This window comes from Apus apus, chromosome 3 (assembly GCF_020740795.1).
Source record: "Apus apus isolate bApuApu2 chromosome 3, bApuApu2.pri.cur, whole genome shotgun sequence".
NCBI classification, from domain to species: domain Eukaryota; kingdom Metazoa; phylum Chordata; class Aves; order Apodiformes; family Apodidae; genus Apus; species Apus apus.
In genome coordinates this window covers 43,413,581-43,434,824 of record NC_067284.1, presented here as the reverse complement: position 1 = coordinate 43,434,824, position 21,244 = coordinate 43,413,581, and the positions used below count along the sequence as shown (strand labels likewise).

Genomic DNA, 21,244 nt, shown 5'->3' with positions numbered 1-21,244 from the left:
GATTATCTGTGTGATTTAGACTTTGATTAACTGTACACAAAAGGACTGCATGTGCAGCATGGGCTTTGATTGCCCAATCCTGAGTGCCATTGGAGACACCTAAAGGGATCTGGGCCACCCAAACTGTGCTGGCAGTTAGACAGAGGTTCCATGGGATACCTGTGACCTCCTGGAGCAGCAGCTAGAGGTCAGAAGGGATGCTCTGGGGCATCCCAAACACACTAGATGCCTCTGTCTAGGCAACTGAATTGAACTCTATTCATCCTAGTTTGTTATACAGAGTTCATATTATTGCCCACACATGGCACATCAAAATTTACTATAGGATACTGTCCTGATGAGTGAAGGACACACTGGTGTTTATGGTACATGGTAGAAGCAATACGATTGCAGGCAGAGGGTTGATATTACCACATTAATCAGTTACAAGCAAACTTCAATGTTACAACTCAAAGACGTATCATGTACCAATTAAGCATTTTTGGCTCGGTATAGAAGTTTTCCAGTAGTCACAGATATGATGTGTTGGAACAGCATTCCAAGAAGGGAAGAAATACCAAGAAGGACCTGGTTCAGTTTTAAAAAAAACCTTTGGAATTGTATAAATGGCACTATAATAGAGGGCTGCCTGCAACTGCAGCAGGATAGCCTTGATCTCTTAAGAAATTTCCTTCAGGCTATATTCCAGACTTCCAAATGATTAATTACTATTGCCCTTAAATACCTATATGGACATATTTACATTAAATATATATGCATAGGTGTGTGAGCATCTACACACAAACACAGATATATGTATGATTTAGAATTGTTCTCATTGACTCACTCTTGCTAATTTGAACAGGGGCTGCCAAGTGTTGCTAACACCAACTCTACTATCAATAAAACAATAATAATGTTGGATGTTGATGCTCGAACTGTAGCATTTAGCTTCAGCTAGTTAAAACAATCACTTGGTAAAAGACAAAAATGTAAAAAGTTGTTTCAAACTTCACATTCAATGGGATGATCACATAGCTTGAAGCTATGTTTTAAAAACTGTATTCCTGTTCCAGTTTTATACATGTCTAAAACCTTTTGCAAGGCTTCTCACCTTGAGAAAGCCAAATATTGGAAAGTATGGAAATTAACATCTACAAGGTTCAGTTAGTGATAGAATTCATACTTGTTCACCAGCTGTACCCAATTTATACGCTGCACCCAGGCTTAGCTGACTCTGAATTTGTTCTTATGCAAATCTGATGGCAAACACCACCACTACCTTGATGTGCTGTGTAAGAAATATGTGCTAGGAATTTCAAAAGGACCTTATTCCATAAGACTGAGAAAATGACTTGTTTCTCTCTACAGAATCAAGGTAAAACAAAGCCATCCTGAAAAAGAGAGTACTGAGGAAAAGCCAACATGATCACCTTCCAGCCTGTGCTAAGACAAATGGCTCAGCAACCAGGTACAGTCCTGAGCCACCAACTCTGGGAAAAAAGGGTCAAGGGCTGGAGCTGTAATGTCCCATTAGGGAACTACTGGAACCCAAAGCGCTACAAACAGTAGTGAATAGTTCAGGGTATTAGGGCTTGACAAGTATTTCCTGCTTTCAAGGACCAAAGACCCCTTGGTTTTGGGTTGATTTCATGGCAAAGGAATTAAGAACTGCACTATAGAAGTTAATCAGATAATCGTACCTGTATGTATTCCACACTTGCAATATGACAGTGAATTTGCATTAAAATAAATGAAACATTTTCAAATAATTACAGAGATTTGGTTTTATGTGGTTTGTTCCATTCAGAGTTTACTGATAAGTCCCAGCTCCAGAAGGTCTCTAAATGCATACTTAAACACATGCTTGCTCAAGATATTTTTTTAAGATGGATGGTACTTACACATGTACCTGTATGTATCCTAAATAAGAACATCCTTCCAAATGAAGGACCAAGCAAAGAAAAGTTAAATAATTAAACTTACATGATCACACAGTGCAAGTTGTAAGTCCAAGCGGATGGGGATTTCTGGTTTGGAAATATGCAAGTAATTATATCCTCCAGGAAGAACACCTCCTGCCGTAAATGAAAATACAGGATTTAATTAACAAAGAAGAAAATGAAGTTTGTCCTCCTTCTCCTATAAACTTTTGTTTGTTTTAAGTGGCTTTAACAAGAAAACAAGAACTAATTTTGTTTTGGTGGACTTCATCTTATAAACTTTTTTTTTAGACATACTTTTGCAGTAGCTACACATTGAAAAGTTCTGATGATAATTTTACAGATCTTGAACTTGGAATAAAGACATCCAGTTTCAATGGAAACACTCCACATGCACTGCAGTATAAATGAAAGCACGACTTGGTCCATTACCAGCAAAAATCTACAGCATAAGCTTTTATTGCAACTCACCACTCTCCACTGGCTCTGTCAGGAGCTCTGAGGACTCCACTGCCATTAGATGGCATCTTCGGTGAGACAGACCTGCCCTTATTATATAGCAGCAGAAATACTGAAGAGGATATGAAAGTGTGACAGAAATCCATTTTGACATACCTTTAATTTGACAGCCCTTGTACATGGGGATGAGTCTATCTGAGCCTTCTGGTGGCTCAGAAATGGGCTTATGGCTTGGGTCAAAGAGATGCAGCATGGATGTGGCAAGCTCAAAGCCAATCTCTTTTGAATTGAAGTTGCTGTGTGTCCATTCCTCTACATAATATCTCCTGGAGTACTTTGTTAAAGGACCTGCAGCCCTGATACTGACATCATTAGTGTGGAACTTGGTGTCGATCACTAGTCTTCCATCAAAAACAAGGCAAGCATCATTAATTGCCTTAAAGGTTTCATAATCCACTGTCCTGTAGGCAAAGCTAAAAAATGCCTAAAAAAAGAGAGATGTAAATATGTGTCGGTTATTATACCTATAGGTTATTATAACTATAGCATGTTAGATGCTCAAACGGGCTGGATAAGCCAGACAGAAGAAAGGGCACAGGAAGCAAAGGGAGGTGCAAATTTTAGTAACACTGGAGCAGCAGAGATGCTGCAGAAGAGGGAGCAGAGCCTCTAGTCTTGTTTGTATACAAAACAAGTAATGAACTACATGCAGTTAAGGGAATTCTAGCCATCTAGTAGATCAAACATCAGAGCAGCTCTGCCTGTGAAGCAAGAGAACCACACAGCCCCACATCTTGGGCTGACAGGCAGGACAGTGTCACTGGAGGGGAGGGGATGGCTGCAACCTCCAGGCTGGGAGCCATCTGTCAGCCCAGGAGGGGAGGGAGGGAAGCTGCTGCTTTAGGGAAAGAGATTTTCTCCCGTTGTTTTTATCCTGCAGGACTCAACAAATTAAGCCCCCAAGAACTGCCAATCAACAGTTGATATTGGCTCAAATCCCAAAAGGCCCAGAGCCGCTGCAGGGCTGATTCCTGCACAGCCTGCTCCCTCATGGAGGCAGCTGCCTTCCTGGCGGAGGCTGCTCTCCAGAGCCCTGTCCTCTGAGCCTGTCCTCCCAGGCAGCTAAAAGCAGACATAGGAGCCATACAAGACAGCTGAACCAGTTTTGGAAAATATAAAGCCGCTGACACAACCAGTAATTGCACATCTCTTATCTTAGAGGCTGGGTGAGGGAGACGTCGAAAGGGAAGAACAGGCACGGGGCACAAAAGGACAAAAGAAACCAACTGCAAGGACCGGGGGATCTGAAGGAACAGTGCAGGCCACACAAGCCAGGTGGTGGGGAAAAGAGGGTGGGTGGATGGGGAGAGAGTGAATAAATAGATATTAAGTTGCAAGAACAAGTACCACATGGGTGGAAGAAGGATAAAAACTGAGGGATTTCAGGGAAAGAGGAGAGAAAGTGAAGAGCCTCGTATGAGGAGAGAGTGGGAGGAACATCACCACTGATATGGGAACCAGTCAGGAGACTGCTAGTGAGTAAAAGTGCTATGCAAGGTTTTTGCCTACATCAGGAAGGGTTTAACTATCCAGATGTTAAAAAGAAAAGGGCTGGGAACACTCAATGCCTTAGAACTCTCCAGGGCCAGCAGGGACCAGCAGCTCCTGGGCAGCTCTCCGGGAACGCACATGGCTCTTCCCTCCCAGAATCCCAACAGACCTGCTGCACAAGGAAGCATGCCCGCAGTGAGGAGTGCTGGGGGGGCTGTGTTGAAGTGTCCGAGTGTCAACATGGACACATGTTGAAGTGACTCTGTCAGAGGCACTCACTTACATGGATAAGACCAACAAAGAAAAACAGAACTATTCTGCCAATTAGTAAAGGCTAAAACCTGTCACAAATCTCTCAGTGGGGCCATACCTGTCAGTATCGGATATTGACACTAGAGGTGAACAAAAATGCAGTCATTAATATATATAGAGAAAAATCTGTTTAAAATATATTTTAACTAAATTACATATTAGGCCTCTCAGTTCTAACATTATTGGCTTCTACTATGACCTAATCAAATGCACATAACTATAGACAGGAGTTGCTTATGCATTTAAATAATAAAAGGATTTCTGGAATTATTCAGAAAATGAATTAAGAGTATTTGTCACTCAGCTGTGAGCAGTGAACAAGTATTTATGAGTCAGGTGACTTAAATACATTTTAATCCAATTCAGTCAGGGCATTAACAATGGTTTTATTTGGATTTTAAAAAAACAATCCTTTAGACTAACAAGTGAATGTTCAATCCTGGAGACAAATAAGAAAACACACAAACCAATGAGGGACTATCTGAATTTGATGGCCTTTGTCTTAAAAACAGACTGAAGGAGATACAATGGAAGCATATACTTACTGAACACTGCAATTTAAAGGGTTTTGTATTAGTAGTGAAAGCAGCACATGTGATAAGGTCTGGGTCGTCGCTTCGGTTCCACTGTGCCAGGATGCTGTCACAATAAACAGACACGCCAGCCTCTGACAGAGCCTCCTGAACAGCACTTTCGATATCGTTGTTGTTAAGGCAAGTAACATTGGAGCTGAGTGGAGGCTTTACCAGATGTATGCGAGAACCATCAATTCCAAGAGATAAGAGGGTCTCTACCGTGGTGTAAATGTCAATTGTATTCCCATAGACAATGACGTTCCCTAAGGGGAAAAAAAAAAGGGGACAAATTTTTAAGATGCACAATGAAAACCTTATTAGTATAACTCAGATGATAATAACACAACATTGCTCTCTTTGACCCTCTTATTCCTCTGATGCTATGAAGCAAACAATGTTACCTAGCAACAGTAGCTAAGATAATTTAGTGAAGAATCTGTACAAAACATCCCACAAAGTAAGCAAGTACTTAACACAGAAGTATGACATTCATTCTGACCCCATAACTCGAAATTATTTTGATTGAAAATCCTCTAGGGGAAAAAAAAAAAAAAAAAGGAGACATTTTTATTTTGTTCTCCCCTCCCTCCTGAATTTTGTTCATTCAAAAGACTTACTGGAGGTGAGGGGGAGGAGAGAGAGAGGAGCAAATTTAATATATCATGCAGAAAAAACCCCCACAAACTGGAAAGACTGAATTCTAGAAAACAAGCCATTGTGCAATATGGGAGGTCACCAGTGCTTCCATCCTCCAAAGCCTGATATCTGGACAACAGAGAGGCCCCTGCAGATGTGCTCCTGTGCGGGCTGAGTGGCAGAGGGGGCCGCGGAGTGCTGGCAGCTCTGTGCTGCTCCTGCAAGGCAGCCACCTCCCCCAGCCCCTGTCCCAAAGCCTGAATGCCTCAGGATGTGCTCCGAACCAGTCAGCCTCCATCCCTGAACACTGTCCGGCACTCGGCCAGCTGGAGACAGACACTGCTGATTGGTGGGTATGAAAACAGCCCTTGGACATTGCTGCTCCTTTTGCAGAGTATTGTCGCTAGAGCTGAAGCCATGGTTTAAACCAGGTTCATCTTTCTGGTTGAACTCCCATGCAAACCCACCTCTCCCACCTTCCAGGGCAGTGCCCTTAGCTGCAAAGTTCCATGGTAGGATCTTGCAGAATCTCCCACTGAAGCAGTGCCACTTTAAACTGTGTAGTTAAAGCTGAGAGCAACTGCATGAGGGTGGAAGGGAAGCACGTGCTGTGTAAGCGTGATGTGACCCTCCAGCCTAATGCTAAAGCCCTCCTGGCAGAGAGGGAGAGAGAGCTGGGATGCATTGGAGCATCTGTGTGTTTTATCTAAGGATGGTTTAATATAAAACACATAAACATTCCTCTGAGCAGGGACTGAAACCTGCTACTCTTCTCCCTGTTCAGAATAGGAACCTTTTTTCTGCTCCACGATCCAGTAAGCTATCAAGTAATCCATGCAAAATGGCACAGCCCTCATAGGACAGACTGGGAACTCCTTTCCCGGTGGATAAGGACCCTCTGCTATGAGGGCCACAGCCAAGCTCCTGCCAAGTGAAGAAGGGTCGAGCCCAGGCTGTCCCAGGCTCCCTTGGGCATGCAGCAGTAATGTGCAGACACCACCAGCCTTGCTTCTGTGCTGCTCAGCTGCCCCTACAGCTCAAGCTGCCTTTCCTACACAACTGGCTTGATCTTGACTTTTAGCAGCATTTGTTTTCCTCCACAGCACTGCAGTAAGCAGGGATGCACAGGTAAGAGAGTGCCTCATGCAACTAACTTGCACGTTTATCTCAGATTTGGCATTTATGTCTCACTACAAGTGATACCATCCCCTTCAACCTAAATTTTATTATTTCATAGGCTAAACTAATTTCACTGGGACCATGTTTTACTGCATGAGACACAGAGAAATACTAAAGAGAGCATTCACAAAGCCATAGCTCCCAAGAATATTAATGGTAAAAATTGTTAAGAGATGTTCTATCAATTCCCCTTTGAACAGAAGGTTATTTTATTTGTCCGTATCAGTTTGTCTCCTTGTAGCTGCCAAAAAAACCCATATCTCTTCATAACTGCCAGAGAAAAGGATTGCTCCATGAATATACATGCTCAGAAATTATGGAAAGAATATTTTTACTATTCACATCAATGACCAGAGGGACAGAACAATTTTACCTGCAAATGTATCCAATGGAAATAATAAGAGATCTTACTACTTCCATAAACATAACACAGCATATGTATAATGTCTGATAGTGGGAATTCCACCCAATGTGTAGATTGCTAAGCTGACTTTCCAGGGCAGAAGAACCCTTTCCGTTGCTCTGCCTGCCAGGATGCATATCTGCAGGCAGTACTGTGCTTATGAGAGCACCAAAAAAAAGGAAGACGAAAGACTTTTTACCACTGCAGCAGGGTGTAGTGCAAGAAGTAAACAAGCAGTTTGTACTGTGGAATACACCTTCCAACATACTCATCTTTAGTAACCTAATGTGCTAACAGTACAGGTAAGATTGTGATGTGTGGGTGCCAACAGCCTCACATTACATTTACACATTTTCAGTTAGCAAGTGGCAAAAACCAAACAGCTGAAGAGGATGCAGAGAAGGAGGCTGGGAAAGGGGTATGAAGAATTGATTTCTAAAGGTGCAGCCTAGCAAAGTTTTGTTTTGACTCTAAGGCAAACAAGTCTGGGCAACTGAGAGATCCTCAGCATTGGGCAGAACCAGCCTCTTTGGAGGGAAGTTAATTTATTGCGTTACATGGTGGCATTTCTGTATATACGAGATCAGATTCAAGCTCTGCATTTCTCAAGGAAAATTAAAATTCTGTTTTATATGGTAATATTAAATACAACTGCATTAGATGAAGGAAAGCAATGCTCCTTTACTGACCTCTTGTAAATCAACAATTTATGGTTTCTGCTTATTACAATATTAGTGGCTTTTTAGATTACTGTGCTAGTAGTCTAGGAACTACAGATATTCATTATGGACTGAAATTATGTTCACTGGACAGATAGCAGTTCCTCAGGATGCTTTTATTATTTAACTACATGAAAATGTATCTATCTGTGAGTAAACATAATAATCTTCCACGGAAAAAAGCAGCTATAAATAAAGATCGTTAGAGCAGTTTTATCATTTATTACTAGAATGTCAGTGTTCGGCTGCAGAGCAGGCTGATTCATTTTCCACAAGTGGAAGCACAAGATTTCAGTGACCCTAGCATGACCTGAATCTTTTTAGTTTGCAAAAGCTAACAGAGAAAACCAGTATTAGCTAAAGCATTGGTGGCTCCTGTTGGTGATTCATGCACTGGAATTTTAATGCGATAGTATTCCTATAAACATGCTTTTAATAAGGCAGTAAACTATGTTTAGGTAAAGAGAAAAAATAATTGCACCATTTTGGGCCATTAAAGCAGTTTTGTTCCTTACTTTACTTCCATCCTACTTTTTATTTTCATGGAAAGTGCAGAGCTAATAGGAGATGAATTTCAATTAGTCACAATTACAGTTATAATAGGTTACATGCATTAGGCGGCTGGGTTCCATCAGAGCAGCCGCAGCAGCAGCCGTCGGGGCTGGTGCTCTCCCTTGCTGCTTGGCCTCGGCAGCAGGAGCCCCTGCGGAGCTGCCAGCGCGACCGGCGGGGGCACAGGCCCCCGGCCCCTGCTCAGGGCACTCTGCTCTAGCCCCCCACGGACGTGGCTCACTGCTTCTCCCAGGGCTCCTCGAGCAACACCCGCCGTGGAGTGCCGCTAAGCTTCTCCCAGCCAGCCTTTCTCCTTGCAAGGAGGAGACTGGCGAGGAAGGCTGCAGCCACCACCCTGCTGCCACCACCCTGCTGCCCATCCTCGGAGGCACGGTCACTGCCCGGCACTGCTGCTGCCTGCATGGCACCCACGCCGTGCCGACCCCAGCACCTGCTACCAAGCTGATCCTGATCTACTCACAACCTGCAAAGCGACATCCACTGATTAAATCCAGAATTAAGTGGCGCCCAGTGCTGAGAGGGGAAAAAAGGCAATTAAAAGCCCTACCTTAACTCTTAAATCAAAGCTGCTCTCAAAATCAGTGCCACCAAATGAAGATTTCATGCAATCAAGCTAATAAGACTGGGATTGCGAAAGCTCAGTGATTAAAGCTTCCTTCAAAAAACCTCCAGAACTACAGGTGGTCCTGCAGGTGTTTTTCTCCCCCATCTGGGCAGCTGCACGCACTCTCCTTGCTGGGTCGGGACCCGTGGGGGCTGCTCTCTGCCCCAACCCCTGGCTGCCTATGTGGGACCTGAGGGCTCACCCAGCGGCAGAGCCTGGTGCCCTGCTCGCAGAGGAACGGGGCATAGCAGGCTCCAGGCTACTTGTGACCAAGGCAGCAAATGGCTGAGTAAGAGGAGCACAAATAGAAGATAGCTACATGGAGAAAAGACTGAGTATAGGCGGAGAAGAATTACTATTATATCAGAAGTGGGAGGATGAATGTGTGTTTCTGTGCAGCTACGACAACCAACAGACACAGTTTTATTAGCCTCTTCATTTTCTTTAAACATAAGCAAGTCATATTTTAAAATGTTTTAAAACAGGTCAGTATGAGTTTGACAATATTTTACCATTTTGATGAGATGAAATATATGAGGTGGAGTACTGCTTTTTACTGAGGGAGGCAAAACGAGGATCTGGAGAATTTTAGAGATGAAAACTAAATGCAAATGTAAAATTGTAGTCATCCCAGCAGAGCAGTACCATGGCCTGCAGAGAGCTGACAGACATCCAAATAATCAATTGCTGAACTCTACAGGAGCCCTGCCTCTGCACCTCGCCTACTAGGCTGTCTCCAGACTAGGCTAGGGGCTGAAAAATTGACTAATTTTCAGAATGAGTAGGGATCTGGGATGCAGCTATGATCAAGTCTGAAAGAACAACATTCATAAGAAGTACAGCTGGAAAACAAATCGGGGAGGAAGAACAGAGAGAGGTGAAGGACTTCTCCAGCTGGGCACTCTTTAGAGCTGACATCTGCAGGGGCAGAGGACATGAAGTGGGAAGAGCAGTGAAAGAGAACTGAAGCCAGAGACAAGGTGGGGAGAAAGTGGGAGGCATCGTGCTCCCACGGACCACATCTCCAAAAGGTCCCTCCCAATCAGCCTCACTGAGAGTTGTGGACGTAGCTTAGAATTGAAGGCAGGGATAGTGCCTAATTAGGATATCCATCCTTACAACACAACAAAAGGCAGCAGCAATAATGAAATGCTGATTAATATAATTTTCATTTAGCATTACTAATGATAAAGGTAGGACTGTGTGGGCAGGGGCTGTTACTAGAGGAAGAACAGGCAAGTGGGACTGCTGAGGAGTATCCACTCAAATGCCTGAGGCCTGGATGCTCTCTGAGGGAAATGTGAAAAGAAACATGATCATATTTATTGTCTTCCTGTCCTGATCACATCAAGTCTTGGAGGATGCTAAAGAAATTTCCAGTGTCTTGAGAACTTCCCCAAAGGTCTGCCAAGCAGAACATGAACCTTGTAGACCACAGAAAATAACTACGAATTTTCATTATGCTGTCTACGAATGAGCCAGGTAAACTGTATCTTTAGGAAACTCCTGTTGTTGCACTCAGTTGACAGCCTTTCCACAAAAAACAGCTTTCCTGCTCTGAATTCTGGCCTAACTCAGATCCAGCAAACAGAATTGATGTGACATGAATTCATCTACTGTTTGGTCTCCCATTCTGCAGTTGAAGGTTTAACTCGGAAGCCTGGATGATTCCAGATATTTTCAACAGCATACAGGTTCGGTGAATGAACTCATGAAAATATAAGCAAAGCACACATGAAAAAGCTGAGGAACTATAGGTATGGTGGACAAAAATCTGCACAAATGTGTGATTTTAATGTGTGCATTTTAAGAAAACACTGGGAGCCTTCAGTTCTATGAGAAAATCTGTAACCAATGTAACCAACTACAAAAGTGACAGATACTGAAAAAACCCACTTCCTAATTTAGACCTGCTCTCTTTGTGTTAGGCCTCAAATCTAGATATTTTTCTATACAGCAGAAAAACACATCCACTAATTAAATTATTATTTAATTGGTTAATTAATGACTCCAGCCAGATTTGCATTTGGGACTCATTTTGTTCTATATAATAATTACAGATAGTTAAATCTATCTGAAGCTTTTATTTCCTAGCTAAATATGCTGGGTATCAAAAATGACAACAAATTGTAAATTTATCTGGAAAACAAAGCACAGCAGATGAAAGACTTTGTTAGAATTAATCAAGCAGCAATTACACCATGGAATTAAGGGAACAATAAACCTAGAAAACATTTCCGTAAGTGTGCATGTGTTAAGAAATGCCCTTACCTTCCAAGTTGACAATGTTTTCCTTCAGCCAGTGCATTGCCCTTAAGCAGTCCTGATCATCATTGAGAGTAAAATGATTGGAAGGGACTTTCCCTGTGTATCTCTGTGGCCACTTACTCGTGACTTCTCTGTTAGTTGGGAGTGTACTGATATCTGCTCCTGTGGGAGCCAGGACCTGGAAGAAGCGAATAAAGAAGTGAATGAATATATGGCACATATATCTTGAAGATGCGTTAAGAAAGATTTAAAAAAACAATGACACAAGCCATTTGACTACCTAAGGGTTGCTGTCCTCGTACATCCTGACCCTTCTTAACATTCAGCAGTAGCAAACACACCAGTGGCCATAGAGAAGATGGATTTGTGCTAGTCTGAGTACAGACTGTGTTGGCTGTGGAGTACGGGTGACCATTTAAACAGCAGTGCCAGAGCAAGTGAATATCCATACAGGCACAATGCAAATGAGAGGGGCTTCACAGCAAACAGCAGCAATCCATAAATTTATGATTGAAGGATCTCTGCAGTTATTTGAATAACATACTCCTTTAAATGACACTTGACAATTCTTTGTGCAGCAGGACTGCCTGCCCATCTTTTCTCAGCAAAAATCAGCTTTCTAAAATATGAGAGATTTTGTTCCAGAGGAAGGGACCAAAACCTGCTTAGTGGTTAAAATTCCAGAATTCAGTAATGTCTTAATTGTATAATGCTGCTTTATATTTGCAAATTCAGTCAGAATGATACAGAAATCTCATCTATGACTTCTACAGCACCAGTGCTTAATGTCCTAAATGATATGCACACTGCCAATGGGATCAACTCAAATAATCTTTAGTCATTCAAAAACAGGCATGACATCAAAAGATCTTATTTACTCAACAAGTAAATCCTCTTAATCATAACGAATAATGTTTTAGTAGGCATTAATTTGACTGCTTACCAAATAAGGGACAACTTATAAAAAGTATGTACTACAGCTCTGTGTAATAAAAGAGAAACCAGATAATAAAAAAAATTCCTTCCTATTTTTTTTAGACCTTAAAAGTGAGAAGAGATGACATTAGATTTTCTTCTTGAGGGGAAATAAAACCTGAGTTTTCTCTTGCAGTTACTACTTCTTTTACAAGTCAGAGTTATCTCCAAATTTCTTATTCTAGCAGCACTTAAGTCACTCAGACTTCAACTTTTGTTTCATTCCTGTTGAACAGTGGATAAGGATTGTTGTTTAAAGGGTGACTCTTCTCTGAAAAGTGGTAGCAGAAAAACTGAGGCTTTCTTGGTCCACAAATCTGTTGCACACATGCAGTCAGATTTCACTATGGGACTGAACATACATCATGTTTGTGTTTGTGACTTATGCGGAACAACACTGTAAAAACCTGTAGACACACGCTCAGTTTGATCTCCTGATTTTAAAGGCAAAATATCTTAATCATGATTCCTACCCAAAACTGATCAGCAAGGCAAAACCACTGCAGGCAAGGGGGCTGTCCAGAAGATGCCTGTGCAGTTTACATAGCTTGAAAGCCACGTGATGATACACCAGAAAGAAGGAACCCTGCCTGGGATGTCTGAGTTGCAGCTGAGCCTGTAGGGCTGGAGATGAGTTTGATTCCACATTTCACATGTAACTAAGTGTCTGCTCCAATGTCACTGGAAAATCAACTGGGTGCTACAATAACACAGAGCACCACGTACATGCCTAGGCATGGTCATCATGTGAGATGAGTAATTAATTTGATAAGGAATTCTCTCCATTGGCAAAACTAGGTCAAATGGTGTTAGGCCAGCTGGAGTTCAGTCTCCTGTGGCTAGGGCCACATGTCAACCAGGCCTATTCTTTAGCAAGTTTAATGGTCATGGTAGCAAAAATACTGGCAGCTTTGTTTAATACCTGATACTGAGCAGTGATGCTGCTCATAGAGAATTTTGTAAAACCTCTCATCTCCTCCAGGCTCTATAATCACACTGAATAGCACAACCTGCCACATGGAAGGGCTGCTAACTTCTGGTTGTGCACTCGCTTAGGACTACTCTGCTGCTTTGCTAATTACAGAAACACTATGCACTGTAAAAACTGAATATATATTTTTATGTATTTCACTCTGCACAGAATCTTACCTGGTATTTCAGTCCCATGCAGAGAACAAGGTAGTCATATGGTACTTTTTTCTCTTTGGAAACAACTACATATTTGGCAGTGCGATTTATGCCAGTCATTTTACCAACCACGACGTTAACCCAGGAACAAAGTGACATCTGTGCATAATCTTCATCATTAAAACAGTGGCTGTGAAGAAAGAATATCTGTAAGTGACATTTCAGCAGCTGACAGCAGGCATTAATTAGACATCTGGTGAGTTAGCTCAAGTCCCCTAGTGGTTCCAGTCTGTTCTCTCGCTGTGAGCTTACGGCAGTCTATAGTACAAGATTAGTCATTATGAAATACTCAGTTACAAATTGACAACTTTCTGCTAAAACCAAACAATCCCTCCCAGCACTGGGCCATACAACCACATAATTTAAAAACAAAATCAGAAATATAGGTTTTACTCTGTTTTTTCTTTGCAGGCTGATATGAGGAGGAGACTTTTGCACCTGCAAAGAAAATATTTTAACAGTCTAATTCTTTCTCCTATTCAAGACTCCCTTGTTAAGTTTTTTTTTTCACTTTTGCTGCATTTGGTATTCAACTTCACCAGTACTGGCTATGGTGAGACACAAATGTGATTAAGGTACCACAGGCATTTTAATGTCCATGTTCCAAAGTAGTAGTGTGAAAAGTTTAAAAATAAAGCTAGGAAAATAGTTGTCAGTGGTAGAAATAAAAGGCAGTGTTCTCAAATTTTCTCTTGGCAACCCCTGTCCAAATAAATGTTCCCAAAATGCAAGAATGAATAGTTCTGAAAATGTACTAAACTGCCTCCCGCGTCCCAAACTTTCCAAAGTCTCTAAGATGCAATTGAATATTAACAGGAATAGAGGAGAAACTATCACATAGGCTATCCAAAAGAGAATAAAAGTAGCAGGTGAATGAGAGACACAAACAGTGCAGATGTGAAAGACACTAATCTTCACTAATTTGTAACTGAACAACAATTTATTCTCAATGAAAATGGGAAAGCAACTTCTATAATTTCAAAGCAGTTACTTTCAGTGCTAGGTAACAAACCATATAAAGGTTTATCTGTTTTAAGAAGCAGAACCTTGTTCTGTATCATGGTTATGGTTTCCAGGGCTTTTTGTCCCTGAACATCTTACAGCCCCAGTGTTGTCCAAATAAGATACCTCAATAGAAATCTGATTTTCGAGGTGCATCTGAGCACCACACTCTGGCAGTGTTAATTTATTACCAGTACCGAAAAAATAAGGAACCTAAAATCACGTCGACTTTAAAAATCTCAGGCAATGTTTACTTTTGCTGCTTTTGTCTTTCAGTGGTGTTAAAGCCTGTTTTCAGTGTAAAGTATCATATATATCACTGTGTATGACGGAAGTAGCAAAGATCTAGAAGCTGCTATTAAAAAAGCTAATTTTGAAGCAAAATCTGAATGGAACAAAACCTCTTCCACTGTCTCAATTATTTCAGTATGCCTCAATTAATTTCAGTAATGAAAATTAAAATTATTTTTAAAGGTCTTTTATGATTCAGAGTATGCCCCCACCCTGCCCAACTAAATACCAGGATACTAATTTATTATTGCATTTGCACTACACTCTCTGTTTAATAGACTTCTGGAAGGAAAGATTCCTGAAGATAAAATACTCCAATACAGATGTACAATAGACAAATCATTATAAAATGCATGGAGAACCAGAGATACAACATTTTCAATGAGGTCCGTTATGACTCTTGGACATCACTGAGTTTTGCAATAACCCATTTTGAAAATACACAGTATGTTGCTGGCCATGCTGCAAATCCAATGCAAAGCTCAATACCTTCCTGATGCTGAAAATGTAAACCAGGCAAACTCTGTTAAATTAGGTACTTTCAGTAGAATTAATTATTAATGCTGATCCCAAACCCATTTATAGCTTTGTAAAGGGACGAATTGGCAAACCCTAGTGGGAAAGCATGCAACGTGTTTTAAAAAAGCAAAAAAGATTAATGGCTGGTGTTACCCAGATGTCTGGCTTATGAGATCAGAGTGACATGGCAAGAAGATGGAATTTGCACAATTTGTGTGAAAGGAAGCTGTGTCTCACCCCTGCTAGCACTTCATGCCTATGAGAGAAGATGGGAATGACCAATGAAGAAATCCTGGGCTTCATCCCGCCTGTGATCTTAAGTGACTGCAGAAAAAATATTCCATCTACCAAATAAAGCTCATGGCCATTCAGGAGCTCAAGAACTTTACTTTCTATTGATGCTGAGTGATGAAAAATACTCCACTTTCTTCCACAGGAACAAATGTAATGTGATTAACTAGAAGGGGACTCAGCTCATGTTCACACATTTGGTGTCTTTATATTACACCAGTGACTGCAGCAGTGAACGATGGAGACTCAGCACTAACAGCTGTTATTTTGCCATTAGTGCCACAATATACATTCTAAACCAGAGCTGATTGCTACACATTAATTGTTGTTACTGAGCTCCCAGTATTGTCATACAGGATGTCGCAGAAACAAACAAATTTCTTTCATGACCTGAAGAATTTTAGGACTTGAATGACCAGGCCTTCTGAGGTGCTCTGCATCCTCTGTTCTCACAATGCTGGAGGCAAATAAACAAGAGAAGAAAACCACTGACAATTCTGCGCTGTAATCATACAGAAACCTATAAATAAAATGGGCATCAAGGACAGATGAGGGTTTTCAAAAGCACCTTTATAATTGAGGTGCACAGTTCCCAGGAGACTGACACTACAAAATCACAGGGATGCTTTCAAAAATCATATCCTGCAGAGTTCAATTTTCACTCCTAATCTGCTTTCAAATTTCAACAGCTAATTCTGGTGAGGCAGCTATGAACTGCAACTTTCAATCAGGAAGGATGTTTTGTTATTACAACTCTTTTACAGTAGGAAAAAGAGTACATGCATTTATGCAAACATAAAATCCCTTAATCTAGAAGATTTGTAAACAATGCCCTTTCTACAATTAAAAAAATTAATCCAGGTAACTACTTACTAAAAAAATCCTTGACAGGGCAAAATTCCAAATGAGATAAGGTAGTTTTAAACAGGTACACATCACACCATTTTCATGTCTTTGCAGAGCTTTCATTGCTAAGCTTCAGCAAGCAGACGTGTTGCTTTGGAGTCTAAAGAGCTGGCTCTTTAGTGCATTGCTGCTTGCTGAGTAAAAGATTTGAGAATATAGGATGTACAGATTCCAAAGAGTCCCATGACAAATCTAAATAAATTATACTAAGTTCATTCCCCAGCTAAAGTTCCTGACTGCTATAGCAATATTTCCCTAGTAATAATTATATTAAATTCATTTCATGGGTGAATGCACGTTGTAGAGACTGGATTATTTTGAGGCTGTGTGTGTAACTATCTAAAATTTAGAAAAAGTTCACAGAGTATTACAATGTGTTATGTTTCCCTTTGAAGCTATAGAAGTGCTTAGATATTAAATCAAACCTGTTAATTAAAAATCTTCTATGTTTGGAGCCTCGTCGGTCTTTTCCTGGAAGGCCATGAATTGAAATCAAGGTCAGATTGTTGAACTTCAGATGAGGGCTGTGGAAAGAAAAACAAAATGCCACAGTTCAACCAGTACAAGTTTGCTGAGGCTCTGTTTGGTAAAAGCAGCACAGGACTGCATTTCAATGTATGGTTACAGTATTTACAGCTTAGCTTCCCAGTCCATCACTGTGCCTTTCCAGCTGCACAGCACCCAGCACAATACTGTCTCAATCCTGACAGAGATTTTTGGTCTCTATCATGTAACTAACAAGCTCTGTTATTAAGACCTTATGGCAGGACTTCCCTTCCATGACTGCAAAAGTTACCATAAGACCACTGAGCCTTTGCTCAAATACCTCTATTGTCCACAGCTCACCTTCTGTAAGCTGCAGGAAATGAAAAAAAGAATTCCTGACAACTGGAAATTTGTCCGCTTCCTGCAGCTGGTCTACTGAAATTAGGAGGGATTATCAAAGGAGCAGCATAGATTTTAATTCCACATTCAGGAGGATACAGAAAGTAATTCCTTTACACAAGCCAGGTACAAAACATTCAGTCACTTTGCTAGGATGCATGTGTCTTTGGACACAAAAAGAAGAATACTTTCCACTGCCATCTCGTGAACACCAGAGTGTGTGTGTGGGGGGAACAAGACTGACAGTATGTTGAACTAAATGTGATCTGACATTTAAAAACAAATAAATATTATGAGTGATTAAGCCTTCTAATCTTCAAGGCTTTCTGTAAGTTAAGTATGGATTGATGCAAATGGTACAAAGGAATCAGAATGTTTTTTATCAACCAATGTTAATTTGTTATTCACACGTTTAAAAAATATATTCAAACAAAGTTAAAGGTCATACTTAAACCAAGGAATTTCAAGGTTATGGCTGCCCCTTTCAAAATGCATATTAATAGTTTAATTCTGGATTATGGATTATCTATGGTAAATCTCCACGCGTACTCCGACTGAGTACAATGTAATAAATAACCTTAATGTAACAGAGTGCATATATTTATACAGATTATGGGCCTGATTCTCATTTAAATTAAGGTCACTCTGCAGAGGTGGTTGTAAATAGAATTTGCTCTTCATTTAGGACCACATTATGCTGACTGAGAGATACAAAGTGCTCTTCATGTAAATGAGAGCTCGCCCAATACATTAAGCTGAATTTAAAGTGTAGAGAACACCATCTGCACTCATGGAGTACTCCTTGCGGAGTGCAAACATGAACAGTTACAATAACTGCACACCTAAACAGTATGACTCCTTGGCATTTAGTTTGCATGTTATTATGAGGAAAAACACTACGACAGTACATAAACATCCTAGACATTCTCCTATCCTGCCTGCCCTCATAGCAATTAAGTTTATTTTCAGCTTAGCACTGAAATCACCCCTGTACACGCTGCATGGCCTCTTGCCAATGGGTCTCCAAAATCCAGGTGCAACAATGGCACTAAGTTCAAATTACATATTTAGGATGAAAATGTTGGAAGGGAGCACAGAAAATGGCAGAATGTAGGTCTCAGGCAACATTAATATCCCTCTTTTGCATGATTGCACTATGATGCACATTATTGATCTGGTCACATACTAGTTTCTTCCACAGATGCTCTATCTCTGTTTAGCCTATACGCAGTCACCCAGTATTTCCACAGTCTCACAATGTTGGCTCAGTTCTTCCCCACTGAGCGTGAGGCTTCAATTCAGACCTTTCACTCAGTACGATTTACTAACTAATGATTTACTTCTACCTCAGCGCCCCCATGGCACTCCCATATGCCCCAAACATTAATTCACGTTTCCCATTCATTAATCTTGAAGGCATCAAAATGTTGATTAGCATCTCCTTAGCATACTGTGATGAAATTAGTCATATCTCTGATTCCCATTTTACAGAGACAAACCAAGGCACAAAGAGAACTGGATTAAAGCTACCCAAAAGGCAAGCTATGTTGGAGGCAGAGTCTGGTGCCTCACAGCGCCCTGCACGACTTCGTGCAAGTAACGATCACGTTTTCAAACTGAGAGGTAAAAATCGGCTTCAGCTAAGAATCAAAATGTGTTCGATGTTCAAGCGCAGGCTGGCACTTGTGAAAATTAACAATTAAGTATAAAACCCTAGTAACTTGTATCACAAAAGCTTGATTTCAGAATGGTAAGCCTCACCTTAGCATTTTAAATATATATACAGGCACTTAAACATAGGCAAACTGTGGGTGCTTAGACATGGATACTGTCCAGCACTGGCACACCCAGCCACAGGGAGGTAACAGGTTTGGGCATTTCAACCAGTGACTGGTGCCCACGTTACCACCCTGTATCGTTCTCCCCTTTCCTCTATAGGACATTATTATTTCTAAACTAACAAAAGGAGGGTTTATTTGTTATGGCTTTTGATTCCTTACTGCTGCCTAAAAGCTCTTAATAACCAAAAAACAACAAAGGCTCTGAGAAACAGGTCGTGCATGTTAGGAGAGCGAACATCTTACATGCTTCTAATATATACTACTGTGCCTAATATGAAGTAGGGTAAAAGCAGAGGTTCCTGCTTGGTGAAAATGTCTTCAAGTTAAGAGCCTGAACCAATGCAGCATTAAACAAGTGCACCTGCATTTTAGAAGCAAATAATTCCAGCAGGGATTCATGTTGCTGTGGATACAAAGGGAAGAACAGCTCAAAGATACTGGTAAAGCAGGGAGGGATTAGAGTATCTAGGGAAATAAGTAAAAGGTGTTTGGTTTCACTGAACAGTTCTAGAGGACAGCTACAAAAAAAAGCCTAAACACCCTTGTCCTTGAAATAAAATAGGATTGCCAATTTACTGTGATTATAATCAAAGGAACAAACAAAAAAGTTTTAGTACATTATTTATATATATATCCTGGCATTTGTGAATGTTAGAATATTCCTCACTATTTTTTCCAGATTATTTTTGCCTGATGTCTTGCTACTTTTTTTTTTTTTTTCTTGTGTGTGGTATAATGATGGAGGCTTAGATGGTGGAAACTGCCTGAACAAATGATTTAATTAATTGCTTTCAATAAACCCCTCATTATCATAAATAGTATGTCAAATCACTTTTGTTACAAAAAAAGTACAGTGAAGTACTCTACATGAACCTAAGCATTTCCATTTATTTGACATGAAGCATCACACTTCATTTTTATTTTTCCAGTAATTTATAAAAACTAAAATAAAAAAGGGTGACAGAAGATAATGCTTTATGCGGCTACCAAAATAGGTGCAATATTCTTGTGAATATATAATCTTCAAACAATAACTTTAATATTTGGAATTACAAGCTATCAAAAAGTTCTAATTATACTGTATCCTCAACCTTGCTGTAGACTTGTAAAAACAGCACCTTTAAATTATTCTAAAAATGGTAACAAATAGTCTGTATTCAGCACTAGATGCTAAAAAGATACAAATTCTTGCACTAATGAAACTTGGAAATCAGAGAAATCTGTCCTGCACAAACAAAAGGAAGCTTAAGATTTTTGGGAGAAGAATGGAGTCCAGAATGAGAGATGATGATAAAAAAAGAGTCCCAGCAGGCAATAACCTAGTGTTCAATGCAGAGAAACAAAAAGTGTCCAGGTACAAGTTGCAGTCAGATACAGACAGTAGTTCTCCTTTTCCAAATAATATAACAATTTATCCAAATTTTTTAAAGGAAAGATCAGCACCCCAAGCATTTCAAGAACAAAGTAATTGGGACATGACTTGAAGAATAGACTTCTCCAAAAGGAAAATATTTTCTAACAAATTTTCCAGCTCTACACAAAACTACAAATGCTCAGCTGAACAAAGATTGCTAATATTAATAATAACACAGAAGCCCCCACTCATTTCTATTTTCACTAAAGGATAAATATGTTACTTGGCACTATAGGCTTTAAGTAATCTTTACAAGTAATGTGTTTTCATATCGCCACTAGTCTAGATTGCTTTTGTTTGCCCAGACAAAGGCTGTAGCTTTCTCTGGCAGAGCTGCAAAAGCCTTTCCCCTTCCTCCCTTCTTCCTCCCACTCTCTGGGTAGCTATATTTGACTCATACAAGTAAGAATCAACACAAAATCAAGTATGAAGACATGTGAAAACACAGCAAAACTGCTTCCCTGTATGATGCTACGTGATGCCATTCGAGTAGTATGAAGGCTCTTGACGGATCCTACGACACTTGGTTATTAAGCTTTTAGAAAGAGTCAGTAACAGAAGCAGCAGAAAGGGGTTATTGTTTGTACCAACAATTACCAAAAGCGTCTGTTCTCAAGAACCTTATGTAAGTGCATCAATTACAGACCTCAGAACAGGATTTCAGCTTAACTGCTGACCAACAGATGTCCATCTCAAAGTTATCCCTCTTTAATTACGAGTAAACAAAGATA

General features: G+C 40.5%; 1 protein-coding gene across 4 annotated transcripts in view; it reads right to left on the bottom strand.

Moving 5' to 3' along the window:
• The window catches only part of CFAP61 (cilia and flagella associated protein 61), a 115,119-nt gene that overhangs the window by 28,108 nt on the left and 65,767 nt on the right, over window positions 1-21,244 (bottom strand). For all 4 annotated transcript variants that reach the window (XM_051614319.1, XM_051614320.1, XM_051614322.1 and 1 more), the window contains 6 exons: window positions 16,799-16,897; window positions 13,326-13,494; window positions 11,205-11,379; window positions 4,790-5,082; window positions 2,538-2,865; window positions 1,966-2,057 (listed from right to left, as the gene is read on the bottom strand). In XM_051614319.1, the coding sequence (XP_051470279.1) occupies window positions 1,966-2,057; window positions 2,538-2,865; window positions 4,790-5,082; window positions 11,205-11,379; window positions 13,326-13,494; window positions 16,799-16,897 (1,156 nt within the window). The remainder of the gene's footprint in view (window positions 1-1,965; window positions 2,058-2,537; window positions 2,866-4,789; window positions 5,083-11,204; window positions 11,380-13,325; window positions 13,495-16,798; window positions 16,898-21,244) is intronic.